Genomic DNA, 17500 nt, shown 5'->3' on the forward strand with positions numbered 1-17500 from the left:
TTAAGGTTGATCACAAGATGGAATAAATTACATAGTAAATATTAAAATAGAAAAGTTGTTTTAAATTTGAATTTTATTTTACAATATTACTGTCTCTTTTTGATTGATCAAATAAATGTAATATATAATTTTATATTATATTATATATAAATACATTTGTGATCAAATAAAAATAGCTTCAGTGAGCAAAAAAAGACTTCTTTCAAAAACATTTAAATAATCATACTGACACCACACTTTTAAACTGTAGTGTAGGTTGAAACGGCAATTCACATTGCCAGAACTAAAAAAAATTATTACACTCGCTTTAAATCCATATGTTAAGCATGTAACATTTAAGTGGTATTATTTTAATAAATAAAAAATATATAAAAAAATATAAATAAAAATTCACAGCCAGCATTTTCTCCACCATCTGTCCACTAAATGATCGGATACATCTTAGCCTGACACCACAGCCACTCAACCTCTCGCTGCTTGTTCCAACTTTTGCTGTGTCCGCAGAACTGGCCATTTGACTAAATATTGCACGCATATTGGAAAAATGCCCAAATATAGCCCATCAAAGCAGTAACCAGCCCAGAGTGGCATTTATACCAAATGTCAAGCGTGAGCAGAAGGTGCTTTATTGAACAGAGTGAATCGATCACCGTTATGATGTTGAGCTGCCATCTGACACGCAGAGGAGGAATTAACATAATGTAAATGTGGTGGACTCTCACCAGGGGCCCCAGAGCGCAGCCCTGAGCCGTGCAGGCCTGCACACGGAAGCTGTGGAGGCTCCATGGGGACAGATCACCGACCTCAAAGCCCATCAGGGACGAATTCTGCACCAGCGTGCCATCCATCCAAAGACCATAGCTGCTAATCACACCTTTGTGGAGGAAATAAATACACGTTTTAGCATATGTGCGATAGCATACATGGGAATACAGGTTGTGCTCAACATGTAAATCTCTCAAATAATTTCAAAAATAACAACTACAGTCAATAATTCAATAAACACATACTGTATTTAAAGAAATGATCTAAACATCAGCCAAAATAAAATAATTTTATTAATGTTTGAAAATCAAGAAGAACTTGCGGCATTCACTGTACTTCTACAATGAAGGATAAAATTGCCCCTCCATCACGAAGCTTTATTCCAGGACACGTTTTAATACCCAAACACTGTTTGCTCCACTGATTTCCTCACATGCCCTGGTGTAAACTGGCCATTTTGTTTAAAGCCCTCTGTTAAAGCCGGCCATTAGGGAAAGAGTGCTGTAAAACATGTAAACACAGCCGTATACTGCTCCTGCTCTCTTTATAGCTGCTCACAGGACACACCCCTCAAGATGGACCGGTCAGTTAAAAAGAGGACAATTCAGCTTGGCCCAATGCACAAAGAAATAGATATAAACTACACACTGAACTTTAACTAACCCTAAAAATGCACAAATATTAAACAAATCAAATTTGCAATAGTTTTATAATGATACACTAAGTATGTCTTGAGATGGATAATACATTAAATAATAAAATCTAATAAGCTATGTATTTTCTGTAATCATTGTAACAAGAGATTTAATCCATACTTTTCAGATTGTGTATTTAATTCAGCGCAGATTAATTGTTTTGAATCGTGCAAACAATATCATTAAACTATATTTTTGCTGTATTTTTTTATTTAAATGTTTTAACATTTTTTGTATGTAATGATTATTAACATTTAGACAAGACTAAGTTATTTTGTTCAGTATTTAAAAATGTGGAAGACTTTGAACACTCCTCAAAATGTACCATGTTTAAAAAATGTATAATTTAACTGCAGTATAAGTTATAGTGTTCAATCAATTATGCCATGCTTAATCGTATCTTATTGAACGCTCTAATAACAAATACATTTATTTATTTGGAATACTTATTGGGCCAAAATTACAGTTTATATCTGCACATGATTAAGAGGTGGAATTAATCGTTTTCAAAACACAATAGCCCACATTAGCTGAAAACTATTTTCATATTGGATCATGTCGGAATATGTCAGAACATATTAGGGCCCTTTTAACTGCCTTAACCCACCCATCATTTCAAAAATCATATTGTAATGAATTAATCAATAGATTCAATTAAATAATATATTAATAATAAATAATGTTGCCTTTCAAAATCAAAACAATAAATAAAAATATATTGTTTACTAAATGACACCTACATGTGGACTTATTTAATAAATAAAAATCCTTCAATATTTTTTGTACCATGTAAACTAATGATTAACAAAATGATTAAGTCAGATACTAAATACTATAGATTTTCACACACATGGTAATCAACATTCCCTAAAATGCATAAAGAATTAAATTCTAGAAGCACTTTTCCTAATCTGCATCTGCTCTCAAACCCAAGGGCCGAAGCATTGTCCCCCATCCGGTGCTCAGGCTGAGTGAATGAATCTGCTGCTGCGCCCCTGACAGCCACTGCTAAAGCTGCAGTTCACAGCATCAGTCAAAAGGGAGCACTTTTCATCCACTTAAAACGCAGCACCCTCCTTTCCTCTGTCTCGCTCTCTCTCGCTCGACCACACTCTCCCAGTCGCACCGCCACACAAAGTGCTCCTCTTTTCCTGTCCCCTTCTCTATGTGCTAACCCATCATTAAACATGAAGCACCCTTAACTAAACGGCCATTTGGAATATGAATTCACCTTTGCCAGGCACTAGTTTTAACCCCACTCACCGTTGGGCTTTTGAGGGGGGGTCCAGGACACATTGAGGGAATGTGGGGAGAGTGACAGAATGTTGGGGGCAGGTACTTCCTCCGGTGAACTCTCTTCAGTGTGGGCCACGCTGGGGTCACTGAGGGTGCATCCACCTCCCGTGCACGCCTGCAGGTCAAAAGGTCATAAACAAAACAAACATGCCTAAAAATAATGCATATACGAATGCAAAATAATTTTTAACAAAGACATTTGGCTACTTATATAATGAAGTAGAAGATTGTAGTACACTTAGCTCAATTTAGCACATTTAATCAAGGGAATTTTGAGATATTCCCTTAAATTACATTTTCTTTCTTTTTTTTTAAAGTCAGCAGATTTCACCTAGGCTTAATTAGTAAATACTACTTTAATACGGGGGTCAATACTTTAATATTGTCTAATAATTTAAATGATTATTTCAATAAAAAAGGTTAAACAAAATTAAAATGAAAAACACTGATCGGTATATGTTGTCTAATCCAAATCAGTGCAAATAATATAAAGAACAGGCAATAAGAAAATGTTCAATCTGTATGGTGACGTTAACACATTTTACCATGTTCAAATTTAGAATTCCAAAAACAAAAATCAACAAAAATGTTTTTATATTTTGTTCAAATTTAAATGATTACAAGTTTCTTGAAATAAAAAAATATGAAATAAAAATAAAAATCTTAGACAGGTACGATATGCTGTTAGATCCGAATCAGTGAGTAATGAAGGTTTCAAGTTTCAATTAGCACAATATTCAATATGACTTTTTTTTAAAAGCCACATTAGCTTACATTCTAATAAATTTAAAGGGCAAAATAAAATGAAAGTCACAATGACATGATATTCAGCATGTTGAGCCATTGAGCCGTGTGTGTGTGTGTGTGTGTGTGTGTGTGCAGGAACGCACTGCTATCTGAAACAGGTAGGTGGATCCCGGGATGAGGTTCCGCACTGTATAATCCTCAAAAAGCTCAGAGCTGTTATAGATGACGGCCAGCTCCTCTCCTAAGAGAGACTGGTACAGTGTGTAGAACTCCAACAGGCCGTTCACCTCTAATGGAGCAGCCCACCTAAAGAACACCGGAGACAAAACACAGTCTGATATCCTGTCACATGACCCCTGTACTTCCCCTGTGAGAGCTGTATGAACGCCCAGCAGCAGCAACGGCAGGTAAACCAGTGGACCACCCAGAACCCGGACAGAGTCTAATAAGCATGATCATGATAACTCTGTCCGAGGATGTGCGGACAAAAATAGGAAAGCCTGGTGGGTGAGCGTTTCACTCTGTAGCTTGACTTTCTCATTGCTAAATTTAGAACAGAGGACACTGCTATCTACTGAGGGATCTGAAAGACAGAATCGCTCGGGACGTCTGCAAAACTCAAAGAGGAAGAGAGTGGCCATTTCATTTCTTCACCTTTGTGTGTATTTAATTTACTATTTTCTAGTTTTTGACTTTTAATGTATAAGTTTCATATGCATTTTCCGGTTTGGTGATTTTTAAAGTACGTTTTTAAACATTCTATCAGGTAACAGGGTTTATTAATCGGCAGTACTAGCCCTGTGCTCAAGGTTGTGAAAATATTCTACAGTTCATTGTTTATTTTTACAAAAATCTACTTTTCTGTTAACAGTGGTTTACTATACAAAATGTAAGGGTTGGCAGTATAAGACATTTGTCTACTGACACACTTAAAAAATAAAGTGAAAAAAGAGACCAACTTTTCCTTGAATTCATTTCTTGAAAAGTTGATTATGTAAATTTTTTATGGAATAGTTCATAGTTATTAGTTAGTTAAAGGGAGTTTAAGGTAGGAGACAAATGATGGCAATATGGGTGATGCACTGTAAACTTAAAATCTTATTACATAACACAGTCAATTAAAACGTAAACAAGAAAAAAAGAGATTATGTTCGATTTTATTCTTATATATTTCGTATTAAGAACATACTAATGAAAAGAAAAAGACAAAACAAAGCATTGAAGTTACTTTCACTCTTTTTTGTGAAATCCTAACATAAAGCAAAAGTCTGCATTATCTATTCATTGTTAACGACACAAATAGCACCCTTTTTGTAAAATGACTGGCACATTTGTCTGAATCCTCAAATGAAGAGTTCAACGACTAGAGGAGACAATGTCCCTTTTGAAGGTAATGGTGTCAAGACTAAGACATCTTAAATCATCTATGTTGTTTAAAGAGGGAAATAGGACAGTAACCTCCTGTGTGATGAGAGGAATCATCAAGCGTCTAAGTACAACGAGTTTGACCTGATGTTTCTCCGACCCTCTTTGTTTCCTTAATTTAGTACAAAGCTCATAAGGGCCTCCTGGTCTACGTGGAGCAAACACACCCGCAGGTGACTTTATTCATTATTGTGATTAATTTAGTTTAGGCATACATTAAATTCCATTTTAAATGGCAAACGACAACGGCCATTAAGACATTTTCATAGTATAATTGATAAGCGGTTGGTTATATTATTAATAATATGGCAGTTTAATCAATTGTAATACTTGAGTTAAGCAAAAAAAAAAAAACTTTTTGAGCAAATTGTCGGCATAATCCAAAATAACATAATAAACCAATAAAGCTAAAGTGGTGTCAGTGTAAAAAAAAAAAAAATTAATATTTATCCAACACTTCTGTACATTGTTGCCTTTTATTAACATTATTTTAACCTTGTATACATGTACTATACATTTTTTTGCCATCCAGTTATTAAGGCAATGCAATTAGGTTAAAAAAACTGCACTGTAACTTGCATAATTTTGGTTCTGTGAGAACAACATAAACATTTGCAAATTTTAACCATTTTTATTCACTGTAAAGGTGGTGAGGAGTTAATGTCTTATTGAGAGGATTTTTTTTCTCTCTCTCTCTTATTCTCATTTATTCAAGGTGCCGTACACTTTCACGCAGTGTGTTTCTGCTGATATTCGGTTTGTGCATATCCTGCAGTCCGGGGTCTCGCAACCTTTCTCACAGGCAAATCGCAACACAACAAAAGAGTATTGAACACATATGATCCTTCACCCTCTCCTATTACGATTCTGCTAACAAGGCAATACCTTTCAAAGGCACTGTATCCACAATTAGACCCTGAGAGAAAAAAAGAGAGAGGGAGAGAGATATCATCTGTAATGTCAAATTACAATGCTGCCTTTCTCTCCCCCCGAACCTCTCTCCTTTTCTCTCTCCCTCTCTTTCTCCCTCTATCATCATTGCAGCTTCCCGTCCCATTCAAATTGAAATATCCAATGGAAATAAAGCAATAACCATTTCCCCCTCTTGGCGGATGAAGACAATAAATAAGGTGAGTTTCCCTCTGAGGCGCTGCCATCAGGATAGAGCAGATACATAATGAAGTTATGAAAATCGGTGATGAGACAAATTGGGTCATATACATCTTTTTAATAAATGGCTTACAGAGATCACAAGCTCTCCACTGCCATTAATACAGAGGTAGCAGGAGAATAAAAAGCAAGGGCTTGTATTTTTTTTTTCCTTCCTCAATGTCTGAAATGAGCATAATCGAATGAAGGCTGTTGAGGTAGGCTGCTACACTGCCGAAGATAAGAAAGAGGGAATGATGTGGCCAAGGGGTCAAGGTTTTGCTAGTTAACTTGGTCCCCATCAACCCCTGCTGGTAGATGCTGTAACTACACCATGCAAACATCTACATCTTCCTACATTGACAAAAAAAATGTTACTTATGTTTCTGAAAGAAGTCTGTTATGCTCACCAAGGCTGCATTTATTTAGTCAAAATACAGTAAAACAGTCATTTGTATTTTTTTTCTATTTTAATATATTGTCACATGATCCCTCAGCAATCATTCTATTATGCTGATTTAGTGCTCAGGAAACATTTCTTATTATTATCAATGTTGAAAACTTTTTTCAGGATTCTTTAATGTGTAGAACGTTCAAAAAGAACAGCATTAATAATAAATAGATTTTTTTTTTTACATTTAAAAATAATGTCTTTACCATCACTTCTGTCAATTCAGTGCATCCTTGCTGAAAGTTTTAATTTCTTTTTAATGATTTATTTTGAAGGCCCAGATTCTTTATAAAAGCATGGCATCACAGCTCAAGATAATTGCTAGTGGAGGGTTTGGGACTATCCACGTGTCAATCACAATTGTCATGACAACATTTACCTGTGCCTCCAGATTAATTAATAATTTTTACTGCTCAGTAGATTGGACAAAACATCCTGAGCACCGTTAAGCAAAGATGGCAGATTTCAAATCACGTACTTCTGGTGAGCCGACCGAAAAAATTCCATTGAGATGAATGTGAATGCTAACAGAAAGCTCTCCCTCAGGTATTACAGGCCTCCTCGGGCAGCCCGGTGGAGGTGGGGTGGTTTGAGTAATTTAATCGGCACTTTCTGATGGCAGTGAACTGGTGGTGGGTTTTACCACGGTGTACTGTAGGTGACAGCTCAAATATTTTTTCTTCTCGTGGCCTTCTCCATCTCGCTCTCTCCCCACATATGATCATTCAGTAAAGTGATGACATTTTCTTTCTGATGGGAAATGCGCCGGAGCGCTTCTGTCATCTCTCTTGGCCTAAAATAAAGCGTACATAAGTTCAGTTGCCCCTTAACTCCCTTATAGACCTCTCTTTCTATCCTCTCCTTGTCCCCTTACGTTGTTGTGTGGCATGGTGCCCTCTCCGGATAGTTCTTAAGTGATGGAGATGGGGCAGCTGAAGATGAACCTCTAAAGGCTTTCACATAGATTGCTATAGGCCTGGGGTACAGGTTGCTGGGAAGAATCTTCTGTAGACACCCCCCCCCCCCCCTCTCTTTTTCTCTCTCTCTAAGTCAAGCGGCGGGGGTCAAACGCTGGAGAAATTTCTGCATGCTAAACAGGCCGGAAGAAGGTCGGACTGTGCGTTTTCATACAGTCCAATGAGATGGTCCAGTGTGGGTGCAGGAGTTGAGCATTAGCTCCTAAATCAAGGCCTGCTCCATTGCTCCGTTCCCCTGGTCGCTCAACTGCAGCCAGAGGACACGCAAAGACAATAAGGACAAACAGCCAATGCCATGACTGGCGGAAGGGGCGTACTTTATGATTATATGGAAAACACTCAGTTGATTAATGCACCCATGCGGTGGATGGGGACAGCTTCTCAAATTTGACATACGGGTTGGTCAGATAAATCGTTCTAGTGTGAGATTTTTGTGGTGGCCACTTTTTTTTTTAAACAGGGTTATATTGCATCTTCAGAGGGTTACGGTTTGACATGCAGAGCTTTGTTTTAGTATAATGGTGAGGAATAACGAGACCTGAGATGTGTTTCGTCCTCTTACAGAGAGTAAATGTCCGTCACCTCATTAGCGTATCTCTCTGATAAAACATTGTCATCTAAAAGGTGAGAACAACCACCTTCACTCCTGTCCATGCCTCGTTAGTGTGCGTGCCGTCCAAGGACGGGACCTAGTGAGGGTGGAATGTTTTTTTTCTTTTTTCCGTATTTGAATTTATGATCATTTATAATTGAATTTATGATCATAATATTAAAAGTATGGTCCTAAAGGCAAACAATTTCACTCAAAAGATTATTTTTTAATACTCACTGTATGTGGATACTGCGGGCATCCAGTACGGTCAGGATGGGTGGCTCTACATGTGTTGGGGGCAGCTGACCTGTGAACAGGGTAACCTGGGAAGTGTTGGTGCATCCTGCCTCAGTACAGGCACTCAACAGCAACTTATGAGGAGTGAACACACCAACACCTGGATAGAGAGAGAGAGAGAGAGAGAGAGAGAGAGAGAGAGAGAGAGAGAGAGAGAGAGAGAGAGAGAGAGAGAGAGAGAGAGAGAGAGAGAGAGAGAGAGAGAGAGAGAGAGAGAGAAACCCATAAATTATCACTTTAGAAAACACTATGAAACAAAGTGAAAAAAGGAAGAAATTGATAAATAAATAATTTTTAAAAAATACTATTAGACTGGCTAAGAATTCATTATAACATTATAATGTGATGCTTATTCCGCAGAAAAGTATTATTCTGTCTTCATTTTGATAAAATCGGTTTAATGTGCTGGTAGAGTTCAGCTGTTTGGTTTGGGTGAACTTTTTAAATTTTTTAACTTTTAACCTAGTTGTAAGTTAGTAGTTATTTATTTAATAAGATGTTCTAGTCTAGAGGTAGAGTTTTCACAAGACAACACAAATGTATTTAGAAATCAGTTTTGATATTGTGATGACTTCTTTTGTGCTTCACAGAGAAAAAAAAATTTTTTAAAAAAACATAAAAAATTATTTGACTAATTGGCAGTTGGAAGCAAATGATCTGTGAAATATGAAAAAAATGTAAACATGTAATTGGGAGATTTTGCAACTATTGTTTTATACTTTTTTTAATTTATTTTTTTACCGTTGGTTCAAAGATCAGAGGAAGCATGTGCCCCCCTCGGTCTGAATAGTCATGATGCTTCAATAAAGCTCAATAAAACTCTGTGATACAGTAGATGTTACCATAATATTATATCCTTATAATCCTTCTGAAATTGTAAAGGGAATGTGTGGTTGCATTATCTTTAGTTGGCATCTGTATTCCAGCTCTGTAAATGTTGACACTAACCTACAAAGATCAACCACTTCAGGCAATTCTAATAAGACCTGAAAGCTGTGATCTAATCTGTCATTCTGCAGTATTTTTACATGTTTGGCTTTTTTAGGTTGCTGAGATGATCAGCGAGCTCCTGGCTTTCCCTTCCTCACACACAGCAGCCCATGCTTTCCACATGGCTGGAATCATTTGTTAATCATTTGTACTGGGAAACCAGAGTCGCAAACACTGGCGATGAGCGGTGCATTTCAAAGGCTCTTGACGGGAAGGAGGATCTCTCCTTGAAGCGCCTGACAGCAGTTTACTGTCAAGGAAGGAGGAATGAAAAGGTGAGATATTCCAAAATCACAGCGGGGGCAGCTTGGAAGCTGAGCTAAGATATCCTGAAAGAAATTGGAATCCCCGGGTTTGCGCGTGGCGGGGTGAAGGGGAGGGGACGGCAGCCGCAGCAATGCAGTGCTCCATAGCTTCTTATCACATCAGACCTCTGCCTTTACAACGGCCCACAATAAATATGGGATACCCCGTCGAGCAGACTGAAAATAACATCCTGCTGCACAACGTGTCTTCTGAGAAATGCCCTCAAAGCCTTCGGTACATTTTCTGCTTTGGCTTGGGGTTGTAATACATATGTAGTCAGGCATATCTTTAGCCATTCAGGAGAGAAGCTCAGGCTGATCAAAACAAGGAGATGTAAACGGAGACCCCAGTGCGGTGCCTCTGAAGGTTTTATGGCTCTTTACACAAACTCAACATGATTTGTGCTTAGGTATTTCTCTTTGAGCATGGACTGAGGAAATTGACTTCAGCGTGACCTTTGTTTTTGTGGGCTCGAATGGGACCAGCAGAAATGAGGAGAGGTTGGCTGAAAAGGGAGCTCAACACCAGTTAGGTGCTGCAATAAAATGATATTCGGATATATGGACACCCCAATGATTACTCTCAGACAAGCTATAATTTTCAATCTGGATGTGGAATAAGACCCTGCTCTCACTGATTTGTTGGTATACCATTATATGAACGCAATTGATTTTTACTTGAAAAACAATCTGATTATTATTTTGAAGCCATGAAACATTTGGTTTCGATCACTATTACTAATTAAGATGTATAAATACTTGAATCTATACTAGACCTTTAGAAATATGCTTTGGCCAAGCTCTTGTCAAGCACCTACACCTTATTATTTGCATTTACATAATGGTGTCAAATTATTAATTGTAAATAAAACACCTTTATAATAAATACATTATTATATATACAAAATATTGTTTAACCATCTTATATTATATTATAATCATCTTATTACATTGTAATATAATTTTCTATAATTTTATTTAACAGGATGGAAGGTTTAAGTGAGACAAATAATAAAAAATAATAATAGTTCCCTTCTTAGATGATGCCATTAAGGACTTGCTTTTGATTGCATTACTCTGATTAAAGGTGACAGTAAAGATAATTATAATATTACTAAATATTTATATTTTAAATAAATGCTATTCTTTTGAACTTTCTATTCATCAAAGAATCCTGAAAAAAATCAATCACGGTGACTGTTTCTACAAAAATATGAATTATATGACATTTAAAATATATCAAAATTGTAATAATATTTCACAATTTTACTGTTTACTATATTTTTTATCAAATAAATCCAGCCTTGATGAGCAGAAGAGACTTTCAGAAACATTTTAAAAACAACAAGTAAATAATTAAGGAACATAAAGAAATATGTATTCTAATGTTAGTCACAAGGTTTGTTCAGTGCCTGAGAACTCCTTTCAATCCAGTAGTGGAAGTCTATACGTCTACTATATGTGTGTGTGCGGGGAGGAGGGGGCTGACATTCTGAATGATTCATCTTAGAGAGAATATACCTGTCCTGAGTGTAAATTGGCCTTTTGGGGGCTCCATATCATTTAGGCATGCTTCTCACCCCGGGTCAAGCGGCGGCTGGAGCATTGGAGCCTTTTAATAAAACATCTCACAATGTTCGTGCATTAACGCCAAGAGCAGGGGCTTCTGCTACTCGCAAAAGAGCACGCAGGGAATAGAAAAAAGAAAACAAACAACAAACAATGGCTGGCTGTTGGCCCTGTCTCCACTGGCAAGATGAAATGCAGCAATACAAGTGACGCTCTTTAGAGCTGAGCATCTGCTCCACCTATTTAATGCAGGATGTGATTAAATCAAGAGGAATATGGACAGCAATTCCCCTAGTTCATATCTGGCCCATGCGACCGCAGTGCGATCTGATTTTTAGTTTTTGAACTGCATCTTTTTCTACTGAAACAAACAGCCTGATTTGTTCTAAAGGTCAGAAAGAGTGTGAATGGTGATGTACAACTACTGTAAATTAAAACTGTTTTTGGTTACCTTGAATAACATTATACACTAACTACAAGGGGTAAAACTAAAATAAAATTATTCAAAAGTTTACCCTTAAAATGCAAGTTATACATTTGAAAGGATTCGCTCTGTGTAATTCTGCATTAAAGAGATTATAAGCAGGTCTCATAAGTACGGAGCCCCGGACATGACATGCAGGAGATTTTGGCCATGAATTAACAATGTGTTCTCTCGTTCTGGCAAATTGTGGCCACGATTTACTTATATGTTCCCTTCTTTTAATTAAATCGTGTGCACAATATATTAATTTGTTCCCATGTTTTACTAAATCGTGCGCACTATATAATAATTTGTATTTGTTCCTTCGATTTAGTAAATCGAGGCCAGGCTGTACTAATTCGTTCCCTAATTCGTGCAACGATTTAGTAAAACATGGGAATAAATTATTATATAGTAGGCATGATTCAGTAAAACAAGGGAACATGTGCCAGTGGCACTTTTGTCTTTTTGAATGCTAATCATCCACTTGTTTTCTTTCTGCATTATTCTGTTCTATCATTCTTGCAATTAATGTGTAAACACGGACACAGTGGAGCACCAAGAATGTCTCCTGAAAAAGTTAGTCAACATAGTGTTGCTTTTTTTTCCTGTGGTAATCATTCAATATGATGGCACAAATGTTGTTAATACAGTTTCGCTTGTAATGAACCCAGAACATTCCTTTTGTGAATGAGTAAATGTCACAAATCTAGTCAATGTGTATGTGATCTTGACTGCCTGGACACTTTCCATTCAAGCAATGGATCCCAGACAGCAAAGTCTTGCATACCTGTGATATTGAAGCTGGTTCTGTTGCCTTGGTACACAACAGTATTGTCTTTGTAGAGGATATATTGGGTGATGATGCCGTTGGGTTTGAACGGAGGATCCCAGTGGACAGACAGAGAGTTGGGGTTGGAGATCGCAGCAGGTGGAGAAACCTCTAGAGGAGCTATTTAAAAAGCCATTGATAAAATGATCAAACAGTTAGTTACTTATTTAGTTAAAGTGAACAATTCAAAGAGACATAAATAATACGCTTTAAAAAATAGCATGCATTTTAGAAACCTAGGGTGAATTGTAAAGGTCTGAAAACAAACAAAAAATATGACAATATTTTAATAATAAATGTATTTATATTTTAATAATACATTATTATTAAATAGTGTACTACATGGCTGTTGAGTGTTTGATTCTGATTAGTTGACAAACATCCAATGTTGTGCAAATTTAAAAGTAGTTCCAAGCAGGTTTTGACTGCAATACAGTTCCATATCACTTCACCAAATTATTTCAGTTATTTAAAAGATCCTTACAGCCTAAAACAGCAAAACATCTGTATAGACACTGTATAGAACCAAAACCTATATAGACACTAAACAAGCAAATAAATATAACAAACAATGGGATAAAAATGACAAACTATTTCCATGTTTTTCCAACTACATTCATTTTTATTTATGTAAAGCACACTTTCTTTCTCTCCGCACACACTCAAACATACACTTTCTCACACACAAAAACACACAAGTGTACAGAAACTTGTTGTCAGCACTGCCCGGGACTTTATTAATAAAATAGTTTCTTTAGTGAAAAGCTACATGATATTTCTCAGTAGTGAGGTAGAAATGTTGCTCTTCTTGAAGCAGGTAAACTTACAGCTTTGCTATTAAAAGACGCTGCTGACAAACACTGTTGAGAGACGCACAGAATCAGGTCCTTCACACACGCTTAATCAATCTCGCTCTTTCTCTGAATACTGCATTAGTCTGCATATCAATGGCTCAAGCCTCTGTAACTAGCTTTAAAATTACGCTTTGAAATTAGCAACGGAGGCATGGGATGAGATGTGTAAGAATTATTCTTACACAAAAAGAGCACTTTAAGGATAAAAACCTGATAAATGTCTTAAAAATAAAACATCTAAACAATGTCTCGACGTGTGGTAACTGCAGTATAAGCCGAATAATTGACTCCAGGACACTAAATTATTAAAAAGAATTGATAAAAATAAATAAGAAAAACCTTTTTCTAATAATTCAACGGACCGTTGTTAATTATTCCAAACTTATTTAACAGGTTAAATAATACATAATAAGAACAAAGATTTTCATATTTTAAAATTTTTATATAACGGTTTATAATTGACGAAAACATGCAATAAAAAAGAGAAATATTTAAGTTTCTGCCCTATTTCAAGGTTATTTATCAAATGAAATACATTGGTGACAAACAAAGACTGCCTCAGTGAGCAATTTAGGTCAAACATGCTCTGAGCAAGAGTAAGTTTAGAGTGAAGTTGCTTCTGTATGTGGCATTAAAACAATGTTAAAAATGTCCCTTATGGAGAATCGATACTGTAATTTGGGTTAGTAATCAAGTTCACATCAGATCGATTTTTTTTTCACTCCATGATGAGCCATGATTTAGCCCAACTTAGATTAAAAAGCTATCTACATTTTTCAACCTCTAGTGCAGAAAAGAGAGAAATCTGACAATTTCGTCCTGAAAGCGAGCTCATTTTATTTGGGACCAGCTCTATTTCTGCAATCAGACAGAGAAAATAATTGCTGCTGACAATTAATTTGTCTTTATACTTGCTGTTTCATGTAGGGAAAAGGCTCTCGGTCAATAGACATGACATTTTTTTCCTCCCTGACTGAGGAAGAAGGTTCTTTGTCTTGCCTGTGTGGTCAGACAGATGTGAAGGCAATAAAAAAAGAGCCTGGAAGAGTTGAAAGAGAGAGAGAGAAATGATGTTTGCTGCGGTGCGCTCGCGCCACAGGAGCGCGCGCCTCACTGGATTGAACGAGAACGGTGGAAATGGGCCGCTTGATTCTCGATTTCATACTTTTCGGCTCCACAATCAATTCTTTTTAGCCCGAACTGTCTTTAGATTTACTTCTCTGTGAGTGAGTGAAATGAAGAAGCTTTCATTAATCTTTCAGATGCCTTATATTAAGACAAGGCTCTCGCATGAACAATGTAACAGCAATTAAAAAGCCCATTAATCTGCATTACTGCTATTAAAGATGCATGTCATTAAAGGGGAGAGGGTTCAATCCCACACTTACCCTGTTCCTAAAACCACTCTCTCCAAAAAAACGGGAATAAGAACGAGACGGGGGAAATAAAAAAATAAATAAGACGGAGCAATTACAGCCTGGCATTGCACTTTGTCATCAAATTAGTTTGGAGTTTTCAAGCAAATGGATCCGCACTATTTGAGCCCCTCTCGTCACTTTTATTATTCATCAAAGAAATGTGGGAGTCAGGACCTTCTAAATGACTTTACCCTCTTGTGGAGTGCTGTAGCCGATGGCGAGCGGGCTCTCGCTGCACCCGGCCTGAGTGCACGCCGTTAGGGTAATACTGTAGCTGCTAAAAGGAGCCAAGCCACTTAAAGTGCCTGCGAAAGAAGAGAGGAAGAGAGCATTTTAGAGAGCAAGAGGCAAATGTCATTCTTTTCTCTTCCATATTTCAAAAAGTGGGCCTCCCCAACTCTGCTTCCTTAAGACTTAATGCAATGGCTTTTCAAACACAGCATAATATAACCATCACTTCTGAAAATAGGTCTGGATTTAAAAAGGTCTTTATTATCAAACAGTAATATCTCCTATTAATCAGACGGATGGAAAGTGATGCGGCCTTTGCTATTCAGGATATGGGACACTAATGACGTTATTTAATGGATAAAGTGGCTGATGCTATTTAAAGGCGGTTTCTTGCATGCTATGAAAGTCACTATCCAGGCCTGCTGTGATCAATATGACTCTGACTTTAATTCATCGCTCAGTACTTTTACTCATTAGTGGTTGTTTGTGAAGATGTTAAAGACATGACCTAAGGTTTGTTCTCAGCATGTGCTTCGCTGTTCAGTTTTGATAGGATCACAAAAATCGAATAAAAATGTTTATATTCTGCCACAAATTCACCTGCCACTTAGAAGTTGGTTAAACCCTCATCCTCCAAAAACATGAACAAAAACTAATTAAAGAAAATATGACCCACACTACATTAACAATGAGAAAAAACATGGCGTGTGTCAATCACAATTAAATTTGTACCATGAACTATCAGTTACAGAGTGCATTAACCATCTAAACTAGATTGACCTTTAGAAACCAAACTTTAAAACAATAAATATAGTAAACAACAGTTCTGTTATGATTTATGACTTACATCAGAAGGTCCTAGCAAGTGCAGCTTTTAATTCATCTTTAAACTTTAAAACAGGATTTATTTTTTAAATTTGTCATCCAAGAAAAAAAAAAAGGCAGGATCCATTTAATGGAGTGTATGAGTGAATCTTTGGCTCACGTCCACTGTATCCATGTAGCAGACAGATTTTGGAAGAGTTGGAAGGTAAACACCCCAGCCGAGCCATAATTGGCCAGGTAAGTTTAACTTTTTTTTTTTTTTTTTTTGTCAGACGTCTTTTAATTCAATTAAGAGCCTGACCTGCTCTCCTCTCGTTACCCACTCATTTGCTTTCGGAGTTTTTATCTGCCTGTGTAATTCTGCTTTTGATGTCACGACTATCATAAATTAGTGCGGCTTGGGCTTGCGCAGGTTGAAGCGTGCCAAGAACAAGGCAAAAAAAAGTGTCTTCTTGTTTCGCTTTGCCCGGAGACAGAATCCTACCACAGTGATTGGTCATCTGAGAACGTAATCGTTGTTTCAAGAACCTCATTTGTTCTTTGAAGTAATTTCAAGTAACCAAGCAGATTTTCAGTCTATAAACTTGCAATGTCACACAGGGAACACTGTCATGACTACAGATCGTCTGGAGCATTATTGCATTTTGCGTTTAAAGAGATAGCTCACCAAAAAAATACAATTCTGTTATTTACTCACCCTCTTGTCATTGCAAACTTGTATGACTTTATGTCTTACAAAGAATGCGATAAAAGATGTTTAACAAAATTGCTGGGCGGCTATCTTCCATACAATGAATGCCATGATCCAAAAAGAACAACAAAGCGCAATAAAAGTCTTCTGAAGCCATGTGATAGCCCAGTGTGAGGAACAAACAAAAAATTCTATTATATTTTTATTTCATTGGAAATAACATGCAATTAGGTGCTCAAAAACATTACATTTAGATTGCACTTAAGTATATTGTTTTAAAGTATATTATTTCTATAATAATTATTCCTGTTAAACTCATGCAAAAGTGTACTTAAAAGTGTACTTATATTTCATAAGGGACTCCATGGAAGAAACAAAGTCAGATGGGTTTGGAAACACATGAGGATGAAAAAAATGATGACATTTTTCATTTACAGGTGAACAATTCCTTTAAAGGTGTTTTGGACATTTCGCACAGATTATGGTCAGGTAAAATAATAGCCAATTCTAAATCAACATCTTATTTATCCCCCTTTTCAAGCTATTAAAATGGTACTGAGGTCTCTGAGAGCCCAAACAGAACATGAGGGCTAAAAGGTTTCAGAGCCAAGCTCCAGGCGGACGGCGTGGCCCTTACCTGTCAGGTGCCGAGAGTGGGGGAAGGTGGCGCTGATGGGGGACGAGAAGGGACGGTCCCGGCTGTACGCTTTCAGTACGTACTTCTCAATTACACCTCTGACCTCAGCTGGCTCCTCCCAGCTCACCTCCACGCTGGAACCATTTACACTCTCAACTCTGGAGGGAGGCAGCACACTTTGTGGAACTGTACAGGAAATAATAGGCGAGAGAGACACGTGGAGAAGAAAAGCACGAGAGAGAGAGAGAGAGAGAGAGAGAGAGAGAAAGAGAGAGAGAGAGAGAGAGAGAG

General features: G+C 37.1%; 1 protein-coding gene across 2 annotated transcripts in view; it reads right to left on the reverse strand.

The window, feature by feature from the left end:
- Positions 1 to 17500, reverse strand: part of ush2a (Usher syndrome 2A (autosomal recessive, mild)) — a 238385-nt gene that overhangs the window by 119048 nt on the left and 101837 nt on the right. For both annotated transcript variants that reach the window (XM_077239789.1, XM_077239790.1), the window contains exons 30-36: positions 17210 to 17395; positions 15017 to 15130; positions 12512 to 12673; positions 8335 to 8494; positions 3647 to 3809; positions 2724 to 2871; positions 723 to 874 (exon numbers count right to left, since the gene is read on the reverse strand). In XM_077239789.1, the coding sequence (XP_077095904.1) occupies positions 723 to 874; positions 2724 to 2871; positions 3647 to 3809; positions 8335 to 8494; positions 12512 to 12673; positions 15017 to 15130; positions 17210 to 17395 (1085 nt within the window). The remainder of the gene's footprint in view (positions 1 to 722; positions 875 to 2723; positions 2872 to 3646; positions 3810 to 8334; positions 8495 to 12511; positions 12674 to 15016; positions 15131 to 17209; positions 17396 to 17500) is intronic.

The sequence above is a fragment of the Siphateles boraxobius genome, unplaced genomic scaffold (assembly GCF_051911475.1).
Source record: "Siphateles boraxobius isolate OS27281-9 unplaced genomic scaffold, OSU_SipBor_1 22, whole genome shotgun sequence".
NCBI lineage: Eukaryota > Metazoa > Chordata > Actinopteri > Cypriniformes > Leuciscidae > Siphateles > Siphateles boraxobius.